The 25,636-nt window shown below is 43.4% G+C and overlaps 2 protein-coding genes across 2 annotated transcripts in view; one reads left to right on the top strand and one right to left on the bottom strand.

Annotated features, from left to right (window-relative positions):
• LOC118898909 (thyroid hormone responsive) overlaps positions 1 to 16,984 on the top strand; it is a 40,957-nt gene extending 23,973 nt beyond the window's left edge. Inside the window, 2 exon segments of the mRNA XM_036859706.1 lie at positions 11,734 to 12,628; positions 15,381 to 16,984. Of these exon segments, the coding sequence (XP_036715601.1) occupies positions 12,139 to 12,628; positions 15,381 to 15,394 (504 nt within the window). The 5' untranslated portion in view covers positions 11,734 to 12,138 and the 3' untranslated portion in view covers positions 15,395 to 16,984.
• A 319-nt stretch (positions 16,985 to 17,303) lies between these two features.
• On the bottom strand, positions 17,304 to 24,778 carry NDUFC2 (NADH:ubiquinone oxidoreductase subunit C2). The gene is made up of 3 exons (XM_036862273.1): positions 24,451 to 24,778; positions 19,342 to 19,485; positions 17,304 to 17,486 (listed from the first exon to the last, which is right to left on the bottom strand). The coding sequence occupies exons 1-3, from the start codon at positions 24,617 to 24,619 to the stop codon at positions 17,437 to 17,439; spliced, it is 363 nt and encodes a 120-aa protein (XP_036718168.1). The 5' UTR covers positions 24,620 to 24,778; the 3' UTR covers positions 17,304 to 17,436.
• Between the last annotated feature and the right edge of the window lie 858 nt (positions 24,779 to 25,636).

Here is a 25,636-nt window from a genome sequence, read left to right as displayed (position 1 = left end):
CTCCTGGGGTCATAGGGAAGAGGTAGACCTGTCTCTTGCCCTCAAGGACTCCTAGGTAGAGGAGAGACAGACATGTTTTCCGTATGAGTGACTAGTTTTGTCTGGTCACAGAATTTTAAAATATAACTTTATAGTAAGTGATATATATGGCAGGTGAAGTCCTTCCAGGGGAGTGAACAAAACATGGTTGAAAATATAATTTGGAGTCCCAGGTTTCTCATCAATAAGGTAGAGGTTGAGTTGCAGGAGTGCTAGAGTATATTCAGCTCTGATAATCCAGACCTTTGTGACTGACTGACTAGGGAGCACTTTGTTGTCCTGTCAACCCCTCTCTTTACTACTCAGCAAGCTCAGAAACCTGTAAGCTGCCCCGGGAGCCAGTTGCATCAGCTGGAGGAAGGGCTGGGTCTTCCTAGAACTGGGGGAGGGGTATGATAGGGAGGAAGACCAGAGTGGAGGCCGGTCAGGAAGACCTGCCAGCTTCCTGGGTTGACAGGGTTCAGCCATTCACAAGGAGCCTTTGTAACAGTGGAGTTTGCGGTGGATTCCCCAAGCAGAGATACTTCTATTCCCAAGGGACAGAAAAGGCCTGGGCCTCTTAGGGTAACCTGAGGACTCCAGGGCCCTGCTACTCCCTCAAATAGCTCTTTCTTAGCTGGTCATTTGACTCTTTTATTTATTTATTTATTTTTTTATTTTTGGCTGTATTGGGTCTTCGTTGCTGGGCGTGGGCTTTCTCTAGTTGTGGTGAGTGGGAGCTACTCTTTGTTGCAGTGCATGGCCTTCTCATTGCGGTGGCTTCTCTTGTTGCGGAGCACGGGCTCTAGGCGCGAGGGCTTCAGTAGTTGTGGTGCACGGGCTTAGTTGCTCTGCGGCATGTGAGATCTTCCCAGACCAGGGCTTGAACCCGTGTTCCCTGCATTGGCAGATGGATTCTTAACCACTGCGCCACTAGGGAAGCCCCAGGTCATTTGACTCTTGATGACTCAAAATCCTCCATTCAGAGGATTGTAGTTTTTTAGTTTGAAAGAGCCTGTATTGAGTTCAACTCCTCGATTTACCCGGTTGGAAACTGAGGCCTAAAGAGGTAAGATGACTTGCTTAAGGTTCCCTAGCGAGTTAGTTGTGCCTTTAAGGAGAATATTTTATGATTGGTAGCACTGGCTGTTCCCTCCGCCTGCAAGACAGAGCTTCCAGAAGCTGAGAACATTTACGTCTCAAATGTTTCTTTTTTCCCTGGGGTAATTACCATGCTTGGAGTGAATTCCTGACCCCCTAGTCATAGGCATCCCCTGAGGATCTTGTTGAAATAGAGATTCAGGAGGTCCTGGGCAGGGCCTGAGAATCTGCATTTCTGATGAGCTCTCTGGTTATTGGATGCTTCTGGTCTGCAGATGACACTTGTAGTAGCAAGGCTCTAGCTTATTAATTTACTTTATTTTCTTCCTAGTACATGTCACGATGTGATATTATCATATTTATCTGTGCATGTGTTCATCATAGCTTTCTTCTCACTAGATATAAACTGTCTGAGTGGGGCACCTTGACCCCCTCGTGCCCTGTTACATCCCCAGGCCCAGCACAGCACAGACACACTGCAGGCTCTCAGTACATGAAGTCCCCCCAGTGACAGAGGGAGTCTGGTTCTGGAGGGCAGGGACTTTGTCCAGTTTTCTCTTGACTCCTCATGGCACAGCAGGGGGTCAAAGTACACAGCAGGGGATCAGTGACTCTTGACCCCCTATGTTCTCCAGTAGGTCAGGACTGGAGTGACAAACAGCCTGAGGTCCATGGGCATCAGGTGACATGAGTGTGCGTATATAGATCATTTTTAAAACTAGAAAACTTGTCACAACCTAGGTCTGAGTCCATTCTGTAGCTGCCTGGGCTCAAGCTCAGCCAGGGTTACTTGAAGTCTGGCTTCCCCAGGGCCCGACTTGATCAGCTTACCCCTGGTACCACGTTCACATGGTGTTCCTGGCCTGGCCCTTGGGGGCCTTGACCCCAGTCCATCTGGGACCAGTTCAGTTTTTCCAACTTGGGGCATTCAGATACCTTGAGGGTGAGGTCACAGGCAGCTCCTCAGAGGCCATTCCAGTAAAGTGCCTCACTCAGTGCCAGTTTCCCCACCTGACGGTGGGAGGGAAGTCTGGGGAAACTGAATGATGCTTGAAGTCTAGGCCAGCTTCTGCTACTTCCCTCTTCTCCATTGCTACTTCCCTCTTCTCCATTGCTACTTCCACCTGCAGTGGCCCAGCTGGACAAGATAACCTCCCAACCCTGAGACGTGGCAACTTGAGAGCAGGGACACCTGAATTCAGTGGGCCCTTCTGAACCAAGGGCCACCTCTCCTGCCTCATCGCACCCCCTGAGAAGACCTCACGTCCTTGTCCTGTCTTTCCTGCCTTCCTCCTCTCCCCACTCCTAGAACTTGTCTGAGCGCAGCCTGTGCCCTTAGATCCCTGATAATTGGAGCCAGCTGGCAGCTGCTGATTCAGCAACATTTTATCTTTCATCTGCCAGGTGGGCCTGGAGGCAGTCTCAGTCTGTAGCCTGCTGGCTGGATGACCCTGGCCATGCAGACCTTCCTGTCCCTCTTTCGCAGGACTACTCCATCTGTTCTGCACTTGTTTACTCACATCGCTCATTTATTCCCCCAATTACCAATTGGCGCACTCACTCACTCACACGTGCAGCGCCCCCTCAATCCCCGGGGCCGGGGTCAGGGCCAGGAGCATTTCTGGGAAAGGACTGGCCTGAGATGGGATTATGATGCACACACAGAGGCAGAATGACACAGCAGGACACAGGGGCCCTGTGCTCAGCTGGAGTCCCCCAAAGTCTGAGCTGGAGAGGACCTAACAAAGATCAGCCCCCTTGTTGAGTAAATTCTATTTATTCAAAGGTGAAGGTAGGCCCAGGAGGCTGCTGATGGGGCACTCCGGACCTGCCCACCACGCCGGGTCAGCTCTCCCGGCCCTGTCTGCAAGCAGGACATCATGTTTTCCAGTTCTGAGTCAGTGACTCTGGAGCTGGGTTAAAAATGAGAGAAGTAGAGCAGGGTAATAATATCCTTAGTGACCCAAACATGGATTCAGAAGGAGTTATACAACCAGGGCTGGAAAGGCCTTCCCTCAGAGATTTCCAAACCCTTCACTTCATACTCGTGGATGCTGGAGCCCTGGAAGCCTGGTCACAGGTGGACCTGGAAGCAGCCCCAGAACCTAAACCACAATGTCCAGCCTACTGGTCTCTGGCTAAACCCACTGCCCAGCCATCCTGGATGTTTAAATACAAAGGAAGCCCCATTTTCCTGAGGAGAAAACATTTTAAGAACGTTTTCCCTTCCCTGGCAGTCCAGTGGTTGGGACTCCATGCTTTCACTGCCAAGCACGCAGGTTCAATCCCTGGATGGGGAGCTAAGATCCTGCAAGGTGCATGGCGTGGTGTTTTCCCTAGTAAAAGTCAAAAACAAACAAACAAAAAATGTTTTAGGGCTGGAAATGAATTAATCAAATGTTTACTTAAGTAATCTATTAAAATTAAATTTTTTCACTTAATCTATTAATTTAGAAAACCTGCTCTTTTCCACTCACGGTTTAGGATACAATTTTATGAAAATTCGTCTCCCAACTGACTGGTGGGGAGGTAATATTGGGCTAATGCACCTTGCTAACAGTTTGTCTGCAGTAACATATTGAGGAAAGCACCGTGCATGATGAAGACTGTCAGGACAGAGTATGGCACACCTCTCCTTCTGGAATTCTGGAAAAGAGCTTCACCTTAGAGTCAGGCCCATGAGCTGGTTTTGAGCCCCTGCTGTGCCTTGGCCATGTGTGGCTGCAGCCACTTGGGGTCCCTTGCCAAAGTGTCAAAGTCCTCACTACTTCCTCCTGCCAAGTCAGGGACCCTATTTTTCAGGGTGACTGGACATTACAACCAAAGACCCTAGAGTGTATCAAAAAATGAATCTAATGGTCATCATTCAGCCAGCACCTACTGAGCATTTGCAGTCCTGGGAGCCAGGACAGGTACAAAAGGAACTGAACTGTGTAGCAAGTCCTAGAATGGAAGAATAAAGGAGGAATTGGGAGCATAGCATAGGAAAGGGGAGTGGCCAGGAGGCAGTGCGTGTTTATTGAGGTCTTGCAATATACCAGATATTTCACAAACACCATCTCTAATCCTCATAACTACTGGTGGGTAGGATTTAGCACTTGTTCCAACTCCTCCTTGCCTAAGAACTAACAGTGTGTGTTTTAAGGTTAATTTCTTGACCTTCCTAGGCTTCAGTTTCCTCCTCTGTGAACGAGGACTATCTACCTCATAGGATTGTTGGAAGGATTGAGTTCTGCTCTAAGCACTTTGCATATATTAACTTAGTTTAGAATAGCAAGCCCTCAGTCGATGTTTGCTCTTATCATTATTACAACATAGGAGGAAGTTGAAGCTCAGAAAGGAGCAGTGACTAGCCCATGGCCACACAGCCAGAGGGAAGAGCTGGCCATGTTCTCTGTTCCACTCTGCGACCTGCAGTACAGAAAGGGTTAAAAGGGGAAGTTTTGCCCTCACAGCAGGTCCATGGCTGGACTTGGCTGCCCTCTGTACCTTGGAGAGGCAAGGCCAGCTGTCTAATGCAGGATGACCCCAGGTCACCTGCGGCTGTGTGCCTGGCCAGTCCATGAAGGGGACTTGGAGAGAGGGACAACTGTCACTTTCTTCTGAGGTCTGGGGAGCTGGGCTGAGTCTCTTCCTGTCATGTCTGAGACCTTGGGCAAGTACCTCCCCTTTCCTGCGTCTCAGTGTCCTCATCTGAAAAGGGGGATACTAATGTTCTTCTGCCTCATAGGGCTGTTGTGGGACTGAGCAAGTTAAAGGCTGGGAGATGGGTTTTCACACTACCCTGCTGTGCTAATATAAGCAGAGTTAAGGCCCGTGACTTTAGGGTGGGGTGAGTATTTTCATTTAATGGGGAGGGGCCATAAGGAGTTAGAATCCAGTTCAACATAAAGATGAACTTTCTCATAGCTCTGGCCATAGGAGTGGAACGAAGTGGTCCAGCGGATGATTATCAGTCAGGAGGGTGCAGAGGGGGCTCCTGCTCTGGAGTGGGAGTGAGGGTGGCCTAGGTGAGAGAAGATCCCCTCTGATGCTCTCCTCCTCTCTCCGCCAGGTACCTAGTAAATCTTTTCCCTCAAGGTGGTGTTACAAGCAGGTAACTGAACTAGAACTTGGAAGGTCTTGTTCACTTGACTCTGCTACTAACTTGTGCAACTATGAGCCTCTCATTGGGCCTCATTTTCCTAGTTATTAATAAATATAGTAAATGCAGTTTGTCAACTGTGATAATGTGGCAATGCAAGGGATTATTATCTTCCAAGAGTGTTGGCCAGAAGACTAGGTCAATGGTAAAGAGGAAGCATTATAACTCATGGAATTACGGACTAGAGTTGAGAGGGACCTCAGCATTAATCTAGCATCTGCACAGATGATATATCTGGGGACTATGCTTTGTCTCCTAACACCTCAAATTTACAGATAAGGATATGGATCCTGTTACCTTGTATAACTTCTCTTTTAAAAAAAAAATTTAATTTATTTTTCTATACAGCAGGTTCTTATTAGTTATCTATTTTATACATATTAGTGTATATATGTCAATCCCAATCTCCCAATTCATCCCACCCCCACCCCCCTGCCACTTTCCCCCCTTGGTGTCCATATGTTTGTTCTCTACATCTGTGTCTCTATTTCTGCCCTGCAAACCGGTTCATCTGTACCATTTTTCTAGGTTCCACATAGACACGTTAATATACGATATTTGTTTTTCTCTTTCTGACTTACTTCACTCTGTATGACAGTCTCTAGATCCATCCACGTCTCAACAAATGACCCAATTTCATTCCCTTTTATGGCTAAGTAATATTCCATTGTATATATGTACCACACCTTCTTTATCCATTTGTCTGTTGATGGGCATTTAGGTTGCTTCCATGGCCTGGCTATTATAAATAGTGCTGCAAAGAACATTGGGGTGCATGTGTCCTTTTGAATTATGGTTTTCTCTAGGTATATGCCCAGTAGTGGGATTGCTGGGTCAAATGGTAATTCTATTTTTAGTTTTTCTTTTTTTAACATCTTTATTGGAGTATAATTGCTTTACAATGGTGTGTTAGTTTCTGCTGTATAACAAAGTGAATCAGCTATACATATGCATATATCCCCGTATCTCCTCCCTCTTGCATCTCCCTCCCACCCTCCCTATCCCACCCTTCTAGGTGGACACAAAGCACGGAGCTGATCTCCCTGTGCTATGTGTTTGCTTCCCACTAGCTATCTATTTTACATTTGGTAGTGTATATATGTCCATGCCACTCTCTCACTTCATCCCAGCTTACCCTTCCCCCTCCCTGTGTCCTCAAGTCCATTCTCTAGTAAGTCTGCATCTTTATTCCCATCTTGCCCCTAGGTTCTTTATTTCTTTTTTTTTTTTTTTTTTTTTTAGATTTCATATATATGTGTTAGCATACGGTATTTGTTTTTCTCTTTCTGACTTACTTCACTCTGTATGACAGTCTCTAGGTCCATCCACCTCACTACGAATAACTCAATTTCATTTCTTTTTATGGCTGAGTAATATTCTATTGTATATATGTGCCACATCTTCTTTATTCATTCATCTGTCGACGGACACTTAGGTTGCTTCCATGTCCTGGCTATTGTAAATAGAGCTGCAATGAATATTGTGGTACATGACTCTTTTTGAATTATGGTTTTCTCAGGGTATATGCCCAGTAGTGGGATTGCTGGGTCGTATGGTAGTTCTATTTTTAGTTTTTTAAGGAACCTCCATACTGTTCTCCATAGTGGCTGTATCAGTTTACATTCCCACCAACAGTGCAAGAGGGTTCCCTTTTCTCCACACCCTCTCCAGCATTTGTTGTTTGTAGATTTTCTGATGATTCCCATTCTAACTGGTGTGAGATGATATCTCATTGTAGTTTTGATTTGCATTTCTCTAATAATTAGTGATGTTGAGCATCTTTTCATGTGCTTCTTGGCCATCTGTATGTCTCCTTTGGAGGAATGTCTATTTAGGTCTTCTGCCCATTTTTTGATTGGGTTGTTTGTTTTTTTAATATTGAGCTGCATGAGCTGTTTATATATTTTGGAGATTAATCCTTTGTCCGTTGATTCGTTTGCAAATATTTTCTCCCATTCTGAGGGTTGTCTTTTCATCTTGTTTGTAGTTTCCTTTGCTTTGCAAAAGCTTTTTAATTTCATTAGGTCCCATTTGTTTATTTTTGTTTTTATTTCCATTACTCTAGGAGGTGGGTCAAAAAAGATCTGGCCGTGATTTATGTCAAAGAGTGTTCTTCCTATGTTTTCCTCTAAGAGTTTTATACTGTCCAGTCTTACATTTAGGCCTTTAATCAATTTTGAGTTTTTTGTGTGTATATGCTGTTAGGGAGTATTCTAATTTCATTCTTTTACATGTAGCTGTTCAGTTTTCCCAGCATCACTTATTGAAGAGACTGTCTTTTCTCCATTGTATATCCTTGCCTCCTTTCTCATAGATTAGTTGACCATAGGTGCATGGGTTTATCTCTGGTGCATGGGCTCTATCCTGTTGAATTGATCTATATTTCTGTTTTTGTGCCAGTACCATATTGTCTTGATTAGTGTAGCTTTGTAGTATAGTTTGAAGTCAAGGAGTCTGATTCCTCCAGCTCCGTTTTTTCCCCTCAAGACTGCTTTGGCTATTCGGGGTCTTTTGTGTCTCCATTACAAATTTAAAGATTTTTTTGTTCTAGCTCTGTAAAAAAATGCCACTGGTAATTTGATAGGGATTGCATTGAATCTGTAGATTGCTTTGGGTAGTATAGTCATTTTCACAATATTGATTCTTTCAATCCAAGAACATGGTATATCTCTCCATCTGTTTGTGCCATCTTTGATTTCTTTCATCAGTGTCTTATAGTTTTCTGAGTACAGGTCTGTTACCTCCTTATGTAGATTTATTCCTAGGCATTTTATTCTTTTTGTTGCAATGGTGAATGGCATTGTTTCCTTAATTTCTCTTTCTGAGCTTTTGTTGTTAGTGTATAGGAATGCAAGAGATTTCTGTGCATTAATTTTGTATCCTGAAACTTTACCAAATTCATTGATTATCTCTAGTAGTTTTCTGGTGGCATCTTTAGGATTCTCTATGTATAGTATCATGTCATCTGCAAACAGTGACAGTTTTACTTCTTCTTTTCCAATTTGTATTCCTTTTATTTCTTTTTCTTCTCTGATTGCCGTGGCTAGGACTTCCACAACTATGTTGAATAATAGTGGCAAGAGTGGACATCCTGTCTTGTTCCTGATCTTAGAGGAAATGCTTTCTGTTTTTCACCATTGAGAATGATGTTTGCTGTGGGTTTGTCATATATGGCCTTTATTATGTTGAGGTAGGTTCCCTCTATACCCACTTTCTGGAGAGTTTTTATCATAAATGGGTGTTGAATTTTGTCAAAAGCTTTTTCTGCATCTATTGAGATGATCACATGGTTTTTATCCTTCGATTTGTTAATATGGTGTATCACATTGATTGATTTGTGTATATCCTTACATCCCTGGGATAAATCCTACTTGATCATGGTGTATGATCCTTTTAATGTGTTGTTGGATTCTGTTTGCTAGTATTTTGTTGAGGATTTTTGCATCTATATTCATCAGTGATATTGGTCTGTAATTTTCTTCTTTTGCAGTATCTTTGTCTGGTTTTGGTATCAGGGTGATGATGGCCTCATAGAATGAGTTTGGGAATATTTCTTCCTCTGCAATTTTTTGGAAGAGTTTGAGAAGGATGGGTGTTAGCTGTTCGCTAAATGTTAGATAGAATTCACCTGTGAAGCCATCTGGTCCTGGACTTTTGTTTGTTGGAAGATTTTTAATCACAGTTTCAATTTCATTACTTGTGATTGGTCTGTTCATATTTTCTATTTCTTCCTGGTTCAGTCTTGGAAGGTTATACCTTTCTAAGAGTTTGTCCATTTCTTCCAGGTTGTCCATTTTATTGGCATACAGTTGCTTGTAGTAATCTCTTAGGATGCTTTGTATTTCTGTGGTGTCTGTTGTAACTTCTCCTTTTTCATTTCTAATTTTATTAATTTGAGTCCTCTCCCTCTTTTTCTTGATGAGTCTGGCTAATGGTTTATCAATTTTGTTTATCTTCTCAAAGAACCAGCATTTAGTTTTATTGATCTTTGCTATTGTTTTCTTTGTTTCTATTTCATTTATTTCTGCTCTGATCTTTATGATTTCTTTCCTTCTGCTAACTTTGGGTTTTGTTTGTTCTTCTCTCTCTAGTTCCTTTAGGTGTAAGGTTAGATTGTTTATTTGAGGTTTTTCTTGTTTCTTGAGGTAGGCTTGTATAGCTATAAACTTCCCTCTTAGAACTGCTTTTGTTGCATTCCATAGGTTTTGGATCGTCGTGTTTTCGTTGTAATTTGTCTCTAGGTATTTCTGATTTCCTCTTTGATTTCTTCAGTGATCTCTTGGTTATTTAGTAACGTATTGTTTAACCTCCATGTGTTTGTGTTTTTTACATTTTTTTCCCCTGTAATTGATTTCTAAACTCATAGCGTTGTGGTCGGAAAAGACGCTTGATATGATTTCAATTTTCTTAAGTTTACCGAGGCTTGATTTGTGACCCAAGATGTGATCTATCCTGGAGAATGTCCGTGTGCACTTGAGAAGAAGGTGTGATCTGCTGTTTTTGGATGGAATGTCCTATAAATATCAATTAAATCTATCTGGTCTATTGCATCATTTAAAGCTTGTGTTTCCTTATTAATTTTCTGTCTGAATGATCTGTCCATTGGTGTAAGTGAGGTGTTAAAGTCGGCCACTATTATTGTGTTACTGTCGATTTCCTCTTTTATAGCAGTTAGCAGTTACCTTATGTATTGAGGTGCTCCTATGTTGGGTGCATATATATTTATAATTGTTATATCTTCTTCTTGGATTGATCCCTTGATCATTATGTAGTGTCCTTCCTTGTGTCTTGTAACATTCTGTATTTTAAAGTCTATTTTATCTGATACGAGTATTGCTACTCCAGCTTTCTTTTGACTTCTGTTTGCATGGAAGATCTTTTTCCATCCCCTCACTTTCAGTCTGTATGTGTCCCTAGGTCTGAAGTGGGTCACTTGTAGACAGCATATATACAGGTCTTGTTTTTGTATCCATTCAGCAAGCCTGTGTCTTTTGGTTGGAGCATTTAATCCATTCACGTTTAAGGTAATTATCGATATGTATGTTCCTATGACCATTTTCTTAATTATTATGGCTTTGTTTTTGTAGGTCCTTTTCTTCTCTTGTGTTTCCTACTTAGAGAAGTTCCTTTAGCATTTGTTGTAGAGCTGGTTTGGTGGTGCTGAATTCTCTTAGCTTTTGCTTGTCTGTAAAGGTTTTAATTTCTCTGTCGAATCTGAATGAGATCCTTGCTGGGTATTTTTCCCGTTCATCAATTTAAATATGTCCTGCCACTCCCTTCTGGCTTGTAGAGTTTCTGCTGAGAAATCGCTGTTAACTTTATGGGAGTTCCCTTGTATGTTATTTGTCGTTTTTCCCTTGCTGCTTTCAATAACTTTTCTTTGTCTTTAATTTTTGTCAATTTGATTACTATGTGTCTCAGTATGTTACTCCTTGGGTTTATCCTGCCTGGGAATCTCTGCACTTCCTGGACTTGGGTGGCTATTTCCTTTCCCACGTTAGGGAAATTTTCGACTATAATCTCTTCAAATATTTTCTTGAGTCCTTTCTCTCTCTCTTCTCCTTCTGGGACCCCTATAATGCAAATGATGTTGCATTTAATGTTGTCTCAGAGGTCTCTTAGGCTGTCTTCATTTCTTTTCATTCTTTTTTTTAAATTCTGTTCCACGGCAGTGAATTCCACCATTCTGTCTTCCAGGTCACTTATCCATTCTTCTGCCTCAGTTATTCTGCTATTGATTCCTTCTAGTGTAGTTTTCATTTCAGTTATTGTATTGTTAATCTCTGTTTGTTTGTTCTTTAATTCTTCTAGGTGTTTGTTCTTAATTCTTCTAGGTCTTTGTTAAACATTTCTTGCATCTTCTCGATCTTTGCCTCCATTCTTTTTCCAAGGTCCTGGATCATCTTCACTATCATTATTCTGAATTCTTTTTCTGGAAGGTTGCCTATCTCCACTTCATTTAGTTGTTTTTCTGGGGTTTTATCTTGTTCCTTCATCTGGTACAAATTCCTTTGCCTTTTCATCTTGTCTGTCTTTCTGTGAATGTGGTTTTCCTTCCACAGGCTGAAGAATTGTAGTTCTTCTTGCTTCTCCTGTCTTCCCTCTCTACCTTGTATAACTTATGCAACCTCACACATCAGTCTAGAGCCCTGACTGGAGGTGAGAGAGAGGTGGTCCCAGGCTGGAATCCCAGCCCTAAGGGCACCATGGGCAAGTTACTTTAGCTGTTTGCACCTCAGTTTCCTCACTGGTAAAATGGGAATACTAAAGCATTCATCGTAGGGTTGTGGTGAAAGAGCTTAGTATAGAACTTGATGTAAGTGGGTGCTCATAATTGTTAGTCAGCAAACAATGACAACTCATGGCTAGGAAATTGCAGCAGAAGTGGGCTTCTGGCTCCCACTTGAATGCTCTTTGCCCCACACTAAGCCATTTCATTACATGACCCTCTTCCCTTGTTCATTTCACAGCTGAGACACCCAGGTTGAAGAAGTGAGCTGTGCATTAGGACACAGACAGCCAAGAGGCAGCTTGGTCTCAGGTGACCTGAAAGAATTAATTACTGCCCTGGTTTCAAGTGCACCAGTTGCCAAAGGGAAAGGCTGCCCTCTAACTGACCTGGTGAGCTGATGAAGGAGGAGCCAGGCTCTTGCTGAGGCAGTCACGGAGTACTGAAATGACTGACAGAAGTCTGGCAGTTCTATCCCTGGGCAGATGGATCGCCTGATACAGATGTTGGGACCCAAGCCCTGGGATTGGCGTAAAAGAGGGCTGTGTTGACCCACCAGCTGGGCCTTGCATTCTGTCAAACTGCTGTGCATCCAGACAAAAATAACAGCCTGGAAATAGTGCTGAGGCAGTCTGCCAGCCTCTGTATGGAAGCTAAAGCCACCATGCAGATGCTGACCAAGTGCTACCGCAGGAACTGCCTGCTGACTGTCATGGACCAGTACTCGGCCATGGTGTGCAACATGAAACAGCTGGTGATGATCCCCAGCCTTCTGTGGGATGTGCAGCTGAGTGTTCATGGACGCCAGGCCTAGGCAGGGGCTCCCTATCTCTACAACTACTTCACCATGCTCAAGGCCATCTGCGTGGATGTGGAACATGGGCTGCTGCCCTGGGAGGAGTGGAAGGCCAAGGTGGCAGGTGGCAAAGCCGACGAGGCTGAGAACGAAGCTGCAGAGCCAGAGGAGGCCGAGGAGGAGAGGGTCTTGGGGCAGCTGGACCTGGAAGCCTAGTTCCACCTGCACTTCTCCAGCCTTCCTCATATCCTCACCCACCTTACCCTGAAAGCTGAGGAGGTGACGAGGAAATACCAGGAGATAATGGGACAGCCCATAGAGGCCTCGGACTCTAGGAAAGGTAACGGTGGCCATGCTAGTGGGTGTCAGAGTCCACTGAGGGACATCCCAGGGGAGGAAATAGAGCAGTGGTGAACCCAGTGTGAGAGGGAGAGCCTGGCTCTCAGACAAAGCCACCCTCACTTTGGGATATTGGGACCATGACTTGGGAAGGTCCAAGGCCAGGCCTGCCTTACTCTCCTTCTGACCCAGAATTGGTGAGTAATGGTGGTGAACTGTCATGGAAACATAAGGAAAAGTGATTGGTGAGTGCATACCTTACGTGCACTTATATGTATTTGTGCAATTATTAGTAAGTATGTGAATATTTGGAGCTGTACGAACTGAACAGGTGTGCTCTCACCATTGACTTCTTTAAGAATCTGATTAAAGCCAAGGACTCTCTCTCTCTCCAGAGTCTAGGCATAAAGACACATAACTGTACATGCAATTTCAGGGGATATGCCATCTACTAGGGCCTATCCATGAATTCTAAAATAAGAACCCCTGATGTCACATATAAATGATAGCTTCTATTTGAGCACATAATGAATGCCAGCGTAGTCCCTAAATGCTTGAGATAGGATTAACTCATTTAATCTTCATAACAATTCTAGGAAGATAGTTTTTTTTTTAATTAATTAATTAATTTTTGGCTGCTTTGGGTCTTCATTGCTGTGCGTGGGCTTTCTCTAGTTGCAGTGAGCAGGAGCTACTCTTCATTGTGGTGCACGGGCTTCTCACTGTGGTGGCTTCTCTTGTTGCAGAGCACAGGCTCTAGGCACACAGGCTTCAGTAGTTGTGGCACACGGGCTTCAGTAGTTGTGGCTTGCGGCCTCTAGAGCGCAGGCTCAGTAGTTGTGGCACACAGGCTTAGTTGCTCCGCGGCATGTGGGATCTTCCTGGACTAGGGCTCGAACCTGTGTCCCTTGCATTGATAGGCGGATTCTTAAACACTGTGCCATCAGGGAAGTCCGGAAGATAGGTTTTATTTTTTCTATTTTATAAGTGAAGAAACTTACCCAAGGCATGTGTTTACTTAGGTGTAGAATGTGAATTCTATGTGTGTGTGGCACTGCTTCCAACATTTTTTCAAGTTATGAAATATGGAAAATTATATTTATATGGCACATGGGGTACATAGGTGAGGCTGCTCACAGTAGTCCTGCAACTAGCAGGGGTACTCTGGCCATCCCAAGTGGCAGCCAGCCAAATGGAAAGCTAAAGGACCACTATGTGGGCACTCAAATCTGTTCCGGGGACACCAGTGTGGAGGCATGCCCGTTGGGAAGCCCAGTTGTGAGGACGTATACATACGTGTTGGAATCTGAGCACAGAAGGGCTGGGGTTGTGAGGTGTAGATGAGCAGGAAGCTAGACTAGCAGGTGGTGGCACAGGGTAGGAGGTGGGAAGGGGATCTGGGACAGTCATGGATGGGTCACTCCTGGGTAATGATTGGGAGAAATTTGGCCACGGCACATGCCAGTTTTGATCCTGTGCCACCTGTCAGCCCTGCTGCCACAAACTGGCTTCATCGGTAATAAACCATGTCCAAGTCCACGTCCATGGGAATCTCAAAACCACCCGATGCAGGTATTTGGGCAGAATCTTTATCCTCATTTTACCTGTAAGGAAATTAAATCCAGAGAGATGAACTGACTCACCCAAAGTCACATAATTAGTAGGGGGATAAAAAAAGCAAGAATGGCCCCAACTTTGAGCTGGGTGTTCTTTCCATCAGATTTACTCTCTGCTATATTGTGTTATCTTCATGATTTTCCTGAGGCCACTCTATAATGATGGGAAATACACATGGATTCTGAACACATAGCCTATAAAGAGCTCTGCTCCTGGTATTTTCTCAGCCATTTTCCCTTCCCCTACCTCAAACCCAAACCCAAACTGCCAACTTCAACCCGCTTCCCTCTCCCCTTGAGGCTCCCTGGGTGGCCTTTCAGAGGTTCTTCTTGAATGTAATGGGGCTGGGTCAAGAGCTCTGGGTTCAAGTCCTGATTCCATCACTAATGAGCTGTGAGGCCTTGTTTTCACTCACTTCTCTGGGTTTCAGTTTATTCACTGAATAATAAAAAAATTAATAAAAACAATTAGCACTTGAATAGTCTTGTAGTTTAAAATCACTTGCATATCAATGATCTAATGGAATTATAATCCCTTCTTACAAATGGAAAAACTGGAGGTCTGAGAGATAAAATGAGTCCGAGGTTACTCAGGAAATGGCAGAGCCAAGATGTGAATGGGCCCTGGCCTAGCTCACATCTAATTCCTTTCCTCTACACTACTGGATTTCCTTAGCACCTTAGAATTCTGCAGCTTGGGCTGGAGGTGGGAATTAGGGATGGCAAAGCGGTGAGAAACCCCACTCCTTGGTCAGCCAAACCACTTCAAAGACAAGAGCAGCCAATTCTACATTGCAACGCTTCAACGCTCCCTAGCTTGTTTTTTGTGGCAGCTGTACAGAAGTTAAAAAATATCTGGCCTCTTGTCCTGGCTCTTCACTGATCTCTCTATGCCCTGGACAACTTAGTTCACCTTTCTGTAGTTTTCCTGTTAGTAAAATGTAGAGATGAAACTAGGTGAGATATTGCAGCACTGACAACCGGATTCTTCTTGTAGCGCTGTAATGCCACCAGGGTTTTCCTACGGCAGCACCGCTGTGCTTTTTCAGTATTTTTCCTACTTTAATAGGCATGTGACAGTACCTTAATGGTGTGAATTTATACTGGCTGCTTTCTTAAAATTTCTGCACTCCACAGCTTACTCCACATGACAGAAGGCAGACTGTGATGAGGACATGGAGCAGTTCGCTAGCCTGATGATGATAAGACCAGAAAGACCTGGACCCGCAGCTAGAAGTGAAGGTGACTTGGATGTCTGGGATGCTTCCCTACCTGCCTCTGAGAACCAATTCGTGGACTCATCACTGGGTCACCTTTAGGTTGCTTGTTGCTATTCACAACTCTCCTTGCTCCTCTTACCAGCTTGGGGTGGTAGCCAGTGGTTCACGAGGGACCACATGTCACCTGGCCAGTGTGTTACAGGAGAAAGAGAAGTTTTAGCATCCGACTAATTGAAGTTCACATCCTTCCCTCTTGGCAGTCATTCACTGTGATCTTGGGCAAGTTATTTAACCCACTGTAGCCTAAATTTCCTCATCTATAAAATGGGGAAAGTGTTACCTACCTCATAAAGTTGTTATGAAAATTAAACACGACAATAAGTCAAAAGCAGCTGGCATCTGAGAGCTATTATTATAGGTGGATTTTTTTCTCCCACCCTCACCTTGTCTTTGTTCTAGCCCTCCCTTACTTTTTAGCCTCCAGAACTAAGAAGTAGCAGAGTCCTAAACTCTGAGTGAGTGGTTCACACTCTTACACCTGCTGAGCACAGGTGAACTATAAACTTATTTATTGCAGTAGCAATAAAAAATAATACCTTGTATTTGTACATATCTTTATTAACCTCTACTTTCTCAGACGCGATTTCATTTTTAACAAGTAGGACTCAAGAGAAGAGAGATGGAACCATCTGATTTGCCCATCTGCTTATATTCAGACTGCCACCTAATTTGAAATCACATATAAATAAACAATTTTATTAATCTCCAAAACCTAATCTGATTATAAAATCTGACCTTGGAAACAAAAACTTTTTGGACAAGCATTTGGACTTGATAAGCCATAAAGAGTAACCTCATTGTAGTTAGGTGGGATCTTTTACTTCTAATTGCACCAAGCTCCACTGTAGACAGCATTAGCTACTGAGCCCACTTTCTCCAGGATGATCCATCTAAGAGCTGAGACCCCTTTGCCGTATCAGCTGTTCTCCTGGTCTTGAGTTTCCTCCTTCTCAACCACCCTCTACGTTGTTGCAGAGAGCTCAGTAATACAAACATGATCATGTTATTCCTATTTAAAATCCTTTAGTGACTTTCCACTACCTACAGAATCAAGTCAAAATTATTCTGCACGACTCACAAAACCTACCATAATCTGGCTTGCTTGGATTCACTTTGCATTAGAACTGGAGCAGGCAAAACTCTTCTGTAAAGGGCCATATATTAAATATTTTAGGCTTTGCAGACCATAAGGTCTCTGTCACCACCATTCAACTCTGCTGCAGTAGCATGGAAGCAGCCATACACAGGTAAACAAATGAGCTTGGCTGTGTCCAATAAAATTGTATTGGCAGTGAGCCAGATTTGGCCCACAGGCTATAGTTTGCCAACTCTGAATTAGAACTAAACCCCATTTTTAAATCTGCCAGATGTCTTCTTAAAACTAGGTAAATGGAGGGCTTCCCTGGTGGCGCAGTGGTTGAGAATCTGCCTGACAATGCAGGGGACACGGGTTCGAGCCCTGGTCTGGGAAGATCCCACATGCCACGGAGCAACTGGGCCCGTAAGCCACAGCTACTGAGCCTGCGCGTCTGGAGCCTGTGCTCCGCAACAAGAGCGGCCGCGATAGTGAGAGGCCCGCGCACCGCGATGAACAGTGGCCCCCACTTGCCGCAACTAGAGAAAGCCCTTGCACAGAAACGAAGACCCAACACAGCCATAAATAAATAAATAAATTTAAAAACAGGAAGGATGAAGATTTAAAAAAAAAAAAAAAAAACTAGGTAAATGGAAACTGACCATTCTCCGATGAACTATTTTTCTTATGACAAAAAGGAGTCAGTGCTTATGATTACCATTTTAATCACAAGGTGTTAACGTATAGATTACCATACACTTCAGATGTCATAGAAACAGTTCCACAAAATTCAGAAAAAACCGGTATCAGTGAAACCAGAGCAAGCATTTTGGAGACTTCAACGCACTGGATGGAATTCTTCAAGAATTTCACCATAAGTTTTCTTATCTATAAAAAGAAAGATCACAAAAGATTTTTAAATTGTGTTTAAAAAATCATATTTCCTAAAGAAAAATTAACACTTAATATTCTTTTAAGAACTGCCTTATTTTCTAGTCCTCAACCATGGCTTGGCAATCACTGAGGCATTTTGTTCCACTGAATGAAGAATAACTTTGGAAGAATCTGTGGTGACATCCAGATGGTTATCTGGAGGGGCAAAGTGCTGCCAGGGGAATCCTAGCTGAAGGGGTAAAAGAAGGAATGAATAGGGAGGGGCCAGGAGCCGAGGCAGTCAAGCTCTCCATGCCTGCACTGTCCATGCAGGAGGCTCTGGGCACACCTGCCAGTAATCTGCTGCTCAGAGAGAATGAGCCCATGAGGCTACACTCACTGCCAGAGGGCTAGTGGAAATGCGGAGGCAAAGAGCCAGAGGTCTGGGACTGAGGACTAACTGCCACTGGGTCTCCCTCTTAGAAATCAATATTCCCAAGATTCCTTTCAGCTCTAACATCCAGCAGTCCTGAGTATTCCCCATCCCTGATACATCTACTATTCAGGGCTTTGTACTAGTCTTTGAGCTCTTCATTGGCAAAAAAAAGCTGCCTTTCTGATCCACCATAAATATCACATATGTGACTGAAGGCTAGGGAAATGTTAGAGTAATACAATTTCAGAGCTAAATAGGACCCTACACATCATCATTCAGTCTGATGAAATTTAAATGCTTAATACTACACTTTTACATAAATAGGAAAATCTAAAAATATATTTACAAAATTTTCAAAATTTCAAATATTTCCTACACTCATTCACTCATGTACACACACATCTATATTGTGTATCTGTATAAAATGTGAACAAGAAAACAGCAATATTACAGTTATATTCACAGCTGCACAAAGATAAGTAGAGTGTGCTAAGGAAATTCCTGTCTATAGCTGGATGAAGGCTTCATTGAGATGATGAATCTTGAGCAGGAATTTTGTTAGGTGCACAGAGTGGAAATGGGGCAAGAGGAGGACTAAGGAGGTATAGCATGTGCAAAGTGATATAGGGCAGGTTCAGGACAGCATTTCATGAGGCAGGAGATGAGGCAGGGCCCTATGTAGTTCAGGCCAGCCATTATTTATTTAAGTGCCTACTACGTGTAGGCTCTGTGCTGGAGGCTGGAGAAACAAAGATGAAGCTACAGTCCAGTGAGGGACACAACACAGCCTGTGTGTGTTAAGGAGTGGATAAGAGGTATGAGTTAAGTGTTTCTACCAGGCAATTAGCTCAGCCTGGGAAAACAAGCCATCCTAGGGAGTCTTGATTTTATCCAAAAGGCAATGGATAGCTATTTTAAGCACATCCATATTTATCCACAGAGATGTGATTTTCGGTAAGACTAAAGGCAGAGGCAAGCTAGAGGCAAGTGCAAGCGTCCACACAAGAGGTTACCAGGGCCTGAACCAGGGTAGTGGCAAGGGTAGAGAGGAGAGTTCAGGGTTGAGAATTATTTAGGGATTAGAACGGTAAGACTTGATGACTAATGGGAAGTCAAAGACACAGACTTGAAGATGATTCCCAGGCTTCTGGCTGGAGAGCCTAGGTGGACAGTAGTGCCATTCACTGAAGCAGGACACAGAAGAACAGGAGGTCTGGGCAAGCAGAGGGGACATGAGTTCTGTCTGCTGTCTGAGGGACACAGAGGTACTCAGCCAGAAACTGGATATATGAATTCAAGAGAATTCTGGTCTACAGACAAAGATGTGGAAGTCAACAAAATACAGAAGGCACTGAAGCCATAGGCATGAATAAGATTAACCAGGGAAAATGATACAGAGTAAGAAAGAAGTTTTCTGCAATTAACTTGAAATACCTTTTCCAGGAAAATCCTCTGGATGTGACTTTACATATGCAAACATATCATGGTCCCTCAGAGCATACATACAGTCTTGACGTTTTAAAAGATAATATCCGACAAAAATAAAGGAAGTAACATATAGAAGCTGGCGATGCAAACCTGAAATTGAAACAACAAATCCCAAAGAAAGCAAAATCAGTCATTGTATTAAAAATCACATTTTTAATGTTTCAGATATATAATTTATTTCTTTCGACATTCTTTAAAAAAAAAAAGGCTTCTGTATATGGGTATTCTTTGGGACATCTTCCTAAGGATATCTGGCAACTATGAAAAGCAACATTAAGTCTACAAATATAACTATCAACAGAACCCAAGATTTTTAAAATTCAGGTTTTATAAGTTTCTTCAAGGAAAAAGGTGGGTAAGTACAAAAACTTGAATGGCAGACTGAAACAGAAAAAAAAGTTTTCCTTTTTCAATAAGTTAACTTTAGACCTACACTAGCTTGTATTCCAGGACATGTTCAGGAGATGACGAGTAGAGGTAAAGTCCTCTACAGATGGTCTAAAAGCAATTTGGTTTGTCTCCATATACCGATTTATTTTTGCATATCTAGTGGTTACTAAAACAGTACACTGTACGACAAATATATCTCAATTCTCTTTTGTACCTTCTAAATTTTGTAATTTTGCATGTATTTCTTATTCAAAAACTATTTTTAAAAAATCACCCTACTGGGATTTCCCTGGCGGTCCAGTGGTTAAGACTCTGCGCTTCCACTGCAGGGGGTATGGGTTCGATCCCTGGCTGGGGAACTAAGATCCCACATGCCACGTGGAGCAGAAAAAATAAAAATAAATAATAAATAAATAAAATCATCCTACTAAAAAAATCATCCTATTATAATAAGACTGGAGAGGATCAAATCACATGATCTAGGAAAGCCAAAATTTAAAATGTGAAGGGGAGATGCAAAGGTATAAACTTTATATACAAAAATATTTTTTTGCAAAAGGCTAAGGGCAGGTTTTCTAGCTATGCCTCAGAATTCTATTCCCAGCCCTCTTCTTATCCCGTACATGTTCCTTTGGAGAACTTTTTATTCCTATAGTTTTATCTATTATCATCTATAAGTAACATCCAACTCAGGCACCCATGCTGAACAGCAAATATATCTGAATATTTGACAGATACGTTTACCTGAATACCCCCAAACAAACTCAGTTCCTTCCTATTCATACCTCTTTTTCTTAATTCAGAGAATAAGACCATTTACCCAGGAATCCATGTCCTGGGTAATAAACACAGTAATTATCTTTTTTTCTACCCTCTTCCCCTACATCCAGTCACTGTCAATTCTACCTTAAAAATATTTCCTTTCCTCACTTCAGGGAACTTATGCTTATTTACACTAACTGGTCTCCCTTTCACCTCATTTTCTACTCCACACTGATCCCAGCTTTTACCCTGTCATTAGAGGAATTTCTACAAAAACACAAACTAGTCTGTCAGTCCCTTCTTCAATTATGGTCAACAGGACCCTAAACTCGTGCATATGATCTCCCAGGCCTTTCACGAGCTGCCTCTTCCACCTTCATCTTCTGACACTCCCTGATATGCACATTGTGCCCAGCAATACTGAACTACTTTTAATTCCTCACATGAACTAGGCTCCTTCATGCTTCTATATACCGTGCACTGATTACTTCTCTGTCCAGCAACTTCCTGATCCTTCAAGATTCAACTCAGACATCACTTCTGCTAAGAAGCCTTCCTATAACTTTCCTGGAGTTAAAAGGATGAACTCATATCTATTAATATGTAAATTGCTATAATAATTATTTCTCTCTCTACTACCAGGCAAAGTCAATGTTTGATTCATCTTTGTATACCAGCACACAGACAGCACTTAATAAATATATAATAAATGGATGAATGGCCTTGGGAAAATCAATTTACTACCTCTAAAAGATAATACCTAACCTGTCTTTTTCACAGTAGTTATTATAGTGTTTTGGAAAAATTGTAAAACAATAAAAATACAAAGTATCACTATGACCTGGGACTGGACAAGGCCCAGACTCTTCTGCATTCTCCCTTACCCCGAACAGCCACTGCTTCCCCTAATGGGCCACCTGTAATACAGCAAACCAAAATGTGCTGGGTTCTCCCGTGTGCCACTGGACTACACAGATACAAAGACTCAGACTCTCTGTGCTTACTCATATCCTTCACAGAAGATTTAGATGATATCAGTGTACTAGCCCTAAAGGCATGCCTTGGCCTCTTCCCAAGTCCTCATTTCCCTAGCCTCTTCTCTTTCAGCAGTGGTCTCCCTTTCACCATATACACAACCCTCCCACAATTATCTTCCCCTTCTTTCCTTTACTCAGTGAACCTAAACTTGAAAGCCATGGTGCTCTTTGCAGAATGCCATAAACTACTGATATATTAAACTAGAAATCAATAAACATTTAATTTTGTGGATTACACTTAGATACCAACTAACTCTAAATTTAGGGCAGGTAAGTGGTAACCAGAAACAAGGGTTTAAAAACAGGTGATGGGAGAAAAGCTTAAGAAAAAATTGTATTTAATATTTTCTGCTAACTTGAAAAAGATCTGCACAACTTGATTTCATTGATAGAATATTCCAACTACCTACAGAATGCCAGGTACTCTCCATGGCCACAGTTGGAAAATCCACCATATATTTCTCCTTCCCCACTCCTCCTATGTGCATAAAGTTGTACCACAATTCATCTTTTTAATAGATATGCCCACCTAGTTTGTAAATCTTTGGATGGTTGGGACAATGTTTTATATTTCCTTGTAATCTACACATTCATTCAATAAATACTCATTGAACATTACTATATGCCAGACATTGAACTAGATAAACACAGTATGCATTCATTCAATAAATGCTGCTGAGGAAAACTATTTCAATAAAGTCTTCAAGACCTGAATTTTCCAAAGCAACTAAGGGGAAACCCAGGGAACTCAGGAACTCTGACCCCTAGGCCTGGGCTAAGTGCTTTACATCCATTATCTCACCTAGTTCTCACAGCCACACAAAGAGGTAGACACCATCCCTATTTCATAGATGAGGAAACTAAAGCTCACAGAGATAAGTAACTTCTTCAGAATCAAATGGCTAGTAGGGAGGAGGTGGTGTCAAATGCAAAAGCTTGTGCTCTTAACTACTATGCTCTTCTGTCTCCCAGAAAAGGCACAAAACATTCTTTGACAACCATGAGGTGAGATTAAGTGATACATACTTCAAATCTCAGCCAACCGTTTCTTCCTCTGGAACAGGATCCCTCTGATCTGAACCTCCTTTATGCTCCCAAAGCACTCTCTGCTCACCCACCTCTATCAAAATACCTGTCTGTCACACCTAGACCCAGATCTGTTTGTCTCCCTGACACAATTAGGAGTTCCTCAAGGGCAGGTCAGTATTCCTCCCCCTATACAGCCAATGTGTAACACTGCCTGGCACAGGGAAAGAGCTCAGTTAAGGTTGAACAAATATATGGTAAGCTGCATAACAAGAGCTAAGGAAAGGGAAACCTGTTAGGCACCTTCCGTGTGCCAGGCATTTGCCTATAGAATCTCACTTAATTCTCACAAAAAAATATACAAAGATGAATTATTTCTCACTTTATAGATGAGGAAACTTGAGCTCTGACCAAGTAACTTGCGCAAGGTGACATGGCTGGGAAGCAGCGGAGCAAAGCCATTTAATTCCAAAATGGAGCTCTTTCCATTACACCAAGTGACAGGCGTGGGCAAGTGTGGAGTGGTGATAAGAAGGGAGAACACTCCATAGTTCCTAGTGGCAGAAATGGACAAAGATCACTCCTTTCTGTGGAGTGGGGTCATGTCCAAAGCAGATAGGATCTCAAGTCTATTTGAGCACTAGAAATGCCGAAATTTGGTGGGTTGGGAGTCGACCTCCAGGCATAGATACAGCTGGAAGAAGGCAAAAGAGGCACAAGTGAGGTGATTCCTGCTTGCCTGAACCACTGTATTAGCCTTCGTCCTAGCTGGGCTCCTTGGCTCCAATCAGTTTCTAACAAAGTTGACCTTTTAAAACACAGGTCCAATCACTGAACTTCCTCTGATAGCTTTGATAGCTTTCAAAAGCATGTAAGGATCCCATCTGCCTAGAGAATAAACTGCCACCATCCACCTAAATCTTTGTTGCCTTACCGCCCTACTCTGCACTCACTCATCACCAACTGCCCCCCATTCAGGTGCTCTTGCCCCCATTCACTCCCACTAGCCTCCCATGGGCCTGGAAGGCTCTCTCCAAGTATCTGTCTGACATATCAAAGCTAAATTGAAAGACACCTTTTACAAAGTTTCCCTCTCTTCCCTTTGGAAATCCATAGACTTTAGCACAGCTGCGTCACTTACTATCACTGTTGGTCTCAGACAGGTGAACACTGATCTACTAGGAAATACAGCCCAGTGGTTTAGAGCCTCCTACTCAATGTGAAGTCCCCAGACCAGCAGCGTCTGGGAGATTGGGACCATCAGGCCTCTCTCCAGATCTAATGAACCAGCATCTGCATTTTAACAAGATCCCCAAGTTATTAGTATGCACATTAAATCTGAGAAGTACTGGTTCTGAACATAGACTCTGAAGTTTAAAAACAGACTGTGCTACTTACGACCTTGGGCAAGCTGCTTTAATCTAAGGCTCTGTTTCCCCATTATGGATAATACCTCTCCCCCACCTCACCACCCAAGGTGTCTGAAGACTAAATGCTATAATGCACGCAGTGTTAGTAGTGCATTGCATCGATTGATCGCTCATTTTTGCACACTCCACAGCGCGAACTGAGAGGGGAGCAGGCAGTTCAGTCCGGGGTCCTTCACAGACTCACTGCGAGGTCGTGGGTTGCACTGCATCTCAGTTTCCTGAAATGACACTCTGGCCGGCCCGATTCTGAGAAGCTCACGGGGCGCGGATACCTGAGGGAGGCGAGGCGGGGCCTGTTAACGCGAAAAGGCCCGGAAAAGCGGAGGCACCTCAGGCAGCCTAAGGCAGAGCCGGCCCTCAGCCCTACAGCCCCCTCTCCTCCCAGCCCATCCCGCCCGCGCAGCCCTCACCGGCCGACACCATCGGCCGCCGCCGGATCGCGTTATCAATCAGGCCGGAGCAGTAACCCAAGAAGCCGACGTAGACGAGCCGCGGGTCGGTTAGCTTGGGCGGCGGCAGGCTCCGGGCCTCATTCGGCAGGAACTGTAAGGGCACTCGGCCCGGCCGGCCGTTCATCATGGTGAGGCCGTTCGCACTTGAGGCCTGGCCTCTGACCTCCAACTACAAAGAAAATCACCAAGACCACGGCCGGGGCCCAAGCCACGAGCTTTCACCTCCGAGCGCGGGGCTGAAGGGCATGGCGCGAGGCGGTGCGGCGCTCAAACACTTCCCCGTGCACGCTGCTGCCGGAAACGCGCACGCGAGGTTCCGGGCTACTAAGTGTCCGGCCTTGCTCGCTTGCTGGCCGGCGCTAACTCCACGGAATGGGTGTCGGGGCTTGGTAGCGGGGGTCGAGGGGTACGGGAAACGAGCCATCCTGCTAGAAGACTAGGAGACATTGATTTTTTTCGCCCAACCTCCCCCACCCACAATTGCCTCTCCTTTTCCCGCCCCAGAATGTTCTTTCAGCAAGAAATTATCTTTGTATCCAAAACCCAGAAGTGGGCTTGATGGATAGTTTTAAGAAACGTAATTAATTGAAATAAAATAAAATCTAGTTTGCATTTCCTGCGTTTCCTGTCGTTCGTTCGCACAGGCACACCCTCCACAAAGCCTAAAATTAAGGTCCAGCCAGCCATAAAGAATTCGGAGAATCCCAGGACTGGATCATTTAGCTAAACTCTAGAAATTCAGCCTGGGTCTTCAGGTCCTTGCACGTCGCTGAGGGACGAGGTGTTTCCTAAAGATTTGAGGAATGAAAAAAAAGAAGGAATCTATAACATTCTGCCAAGTAATTGTCCAGTCTCTGCTCACCTGCCTCCAGGACTGAGGAGCTCCGATCTTCGAACAGCTCTCTCTTTAGACAGCCCTTCCTGATAAGGAGCTAAAATGTCTTCAACATTTTATCTAGAGGAATGCTGATTAAACTAGAGGTTAATGCGAAGCTATATGCATCAGGTATTGATCTACAAAGTGGAAGAATTAAATTTTAGTTAATAAAGGATGAGGCTTTTATGCCTACAAAAAGCACTCCCAGATCCGTAATATTTCAAGTGAGGATTATCCAAAGGAACGTATACTGGAACAGTTTCCTGA

The sequence above is a fragment of the Balaenoptera musculus genome, chromosome 8, assembly GCF_009873245.2.
Source record: "Balaenoptera musculus isolate JJ_BM4_2016_0621 chromosome 8, mBalMus1.pri.v3, whole genome shotgun sequence".
Classification (NCBI taxonomy): domain Eukaryota; kingdom Metazoa; phylum Chordata; class Mammalia; order Artiodactyla; family Balaenopteridae; genus Balaenoptera; species Balaenoptera musculus.
The sequence above is the reverse complement of the archived record's forward strand: the minus strand, read 5'-3'. Positions and strand labels throughout refer to the sequence as shown.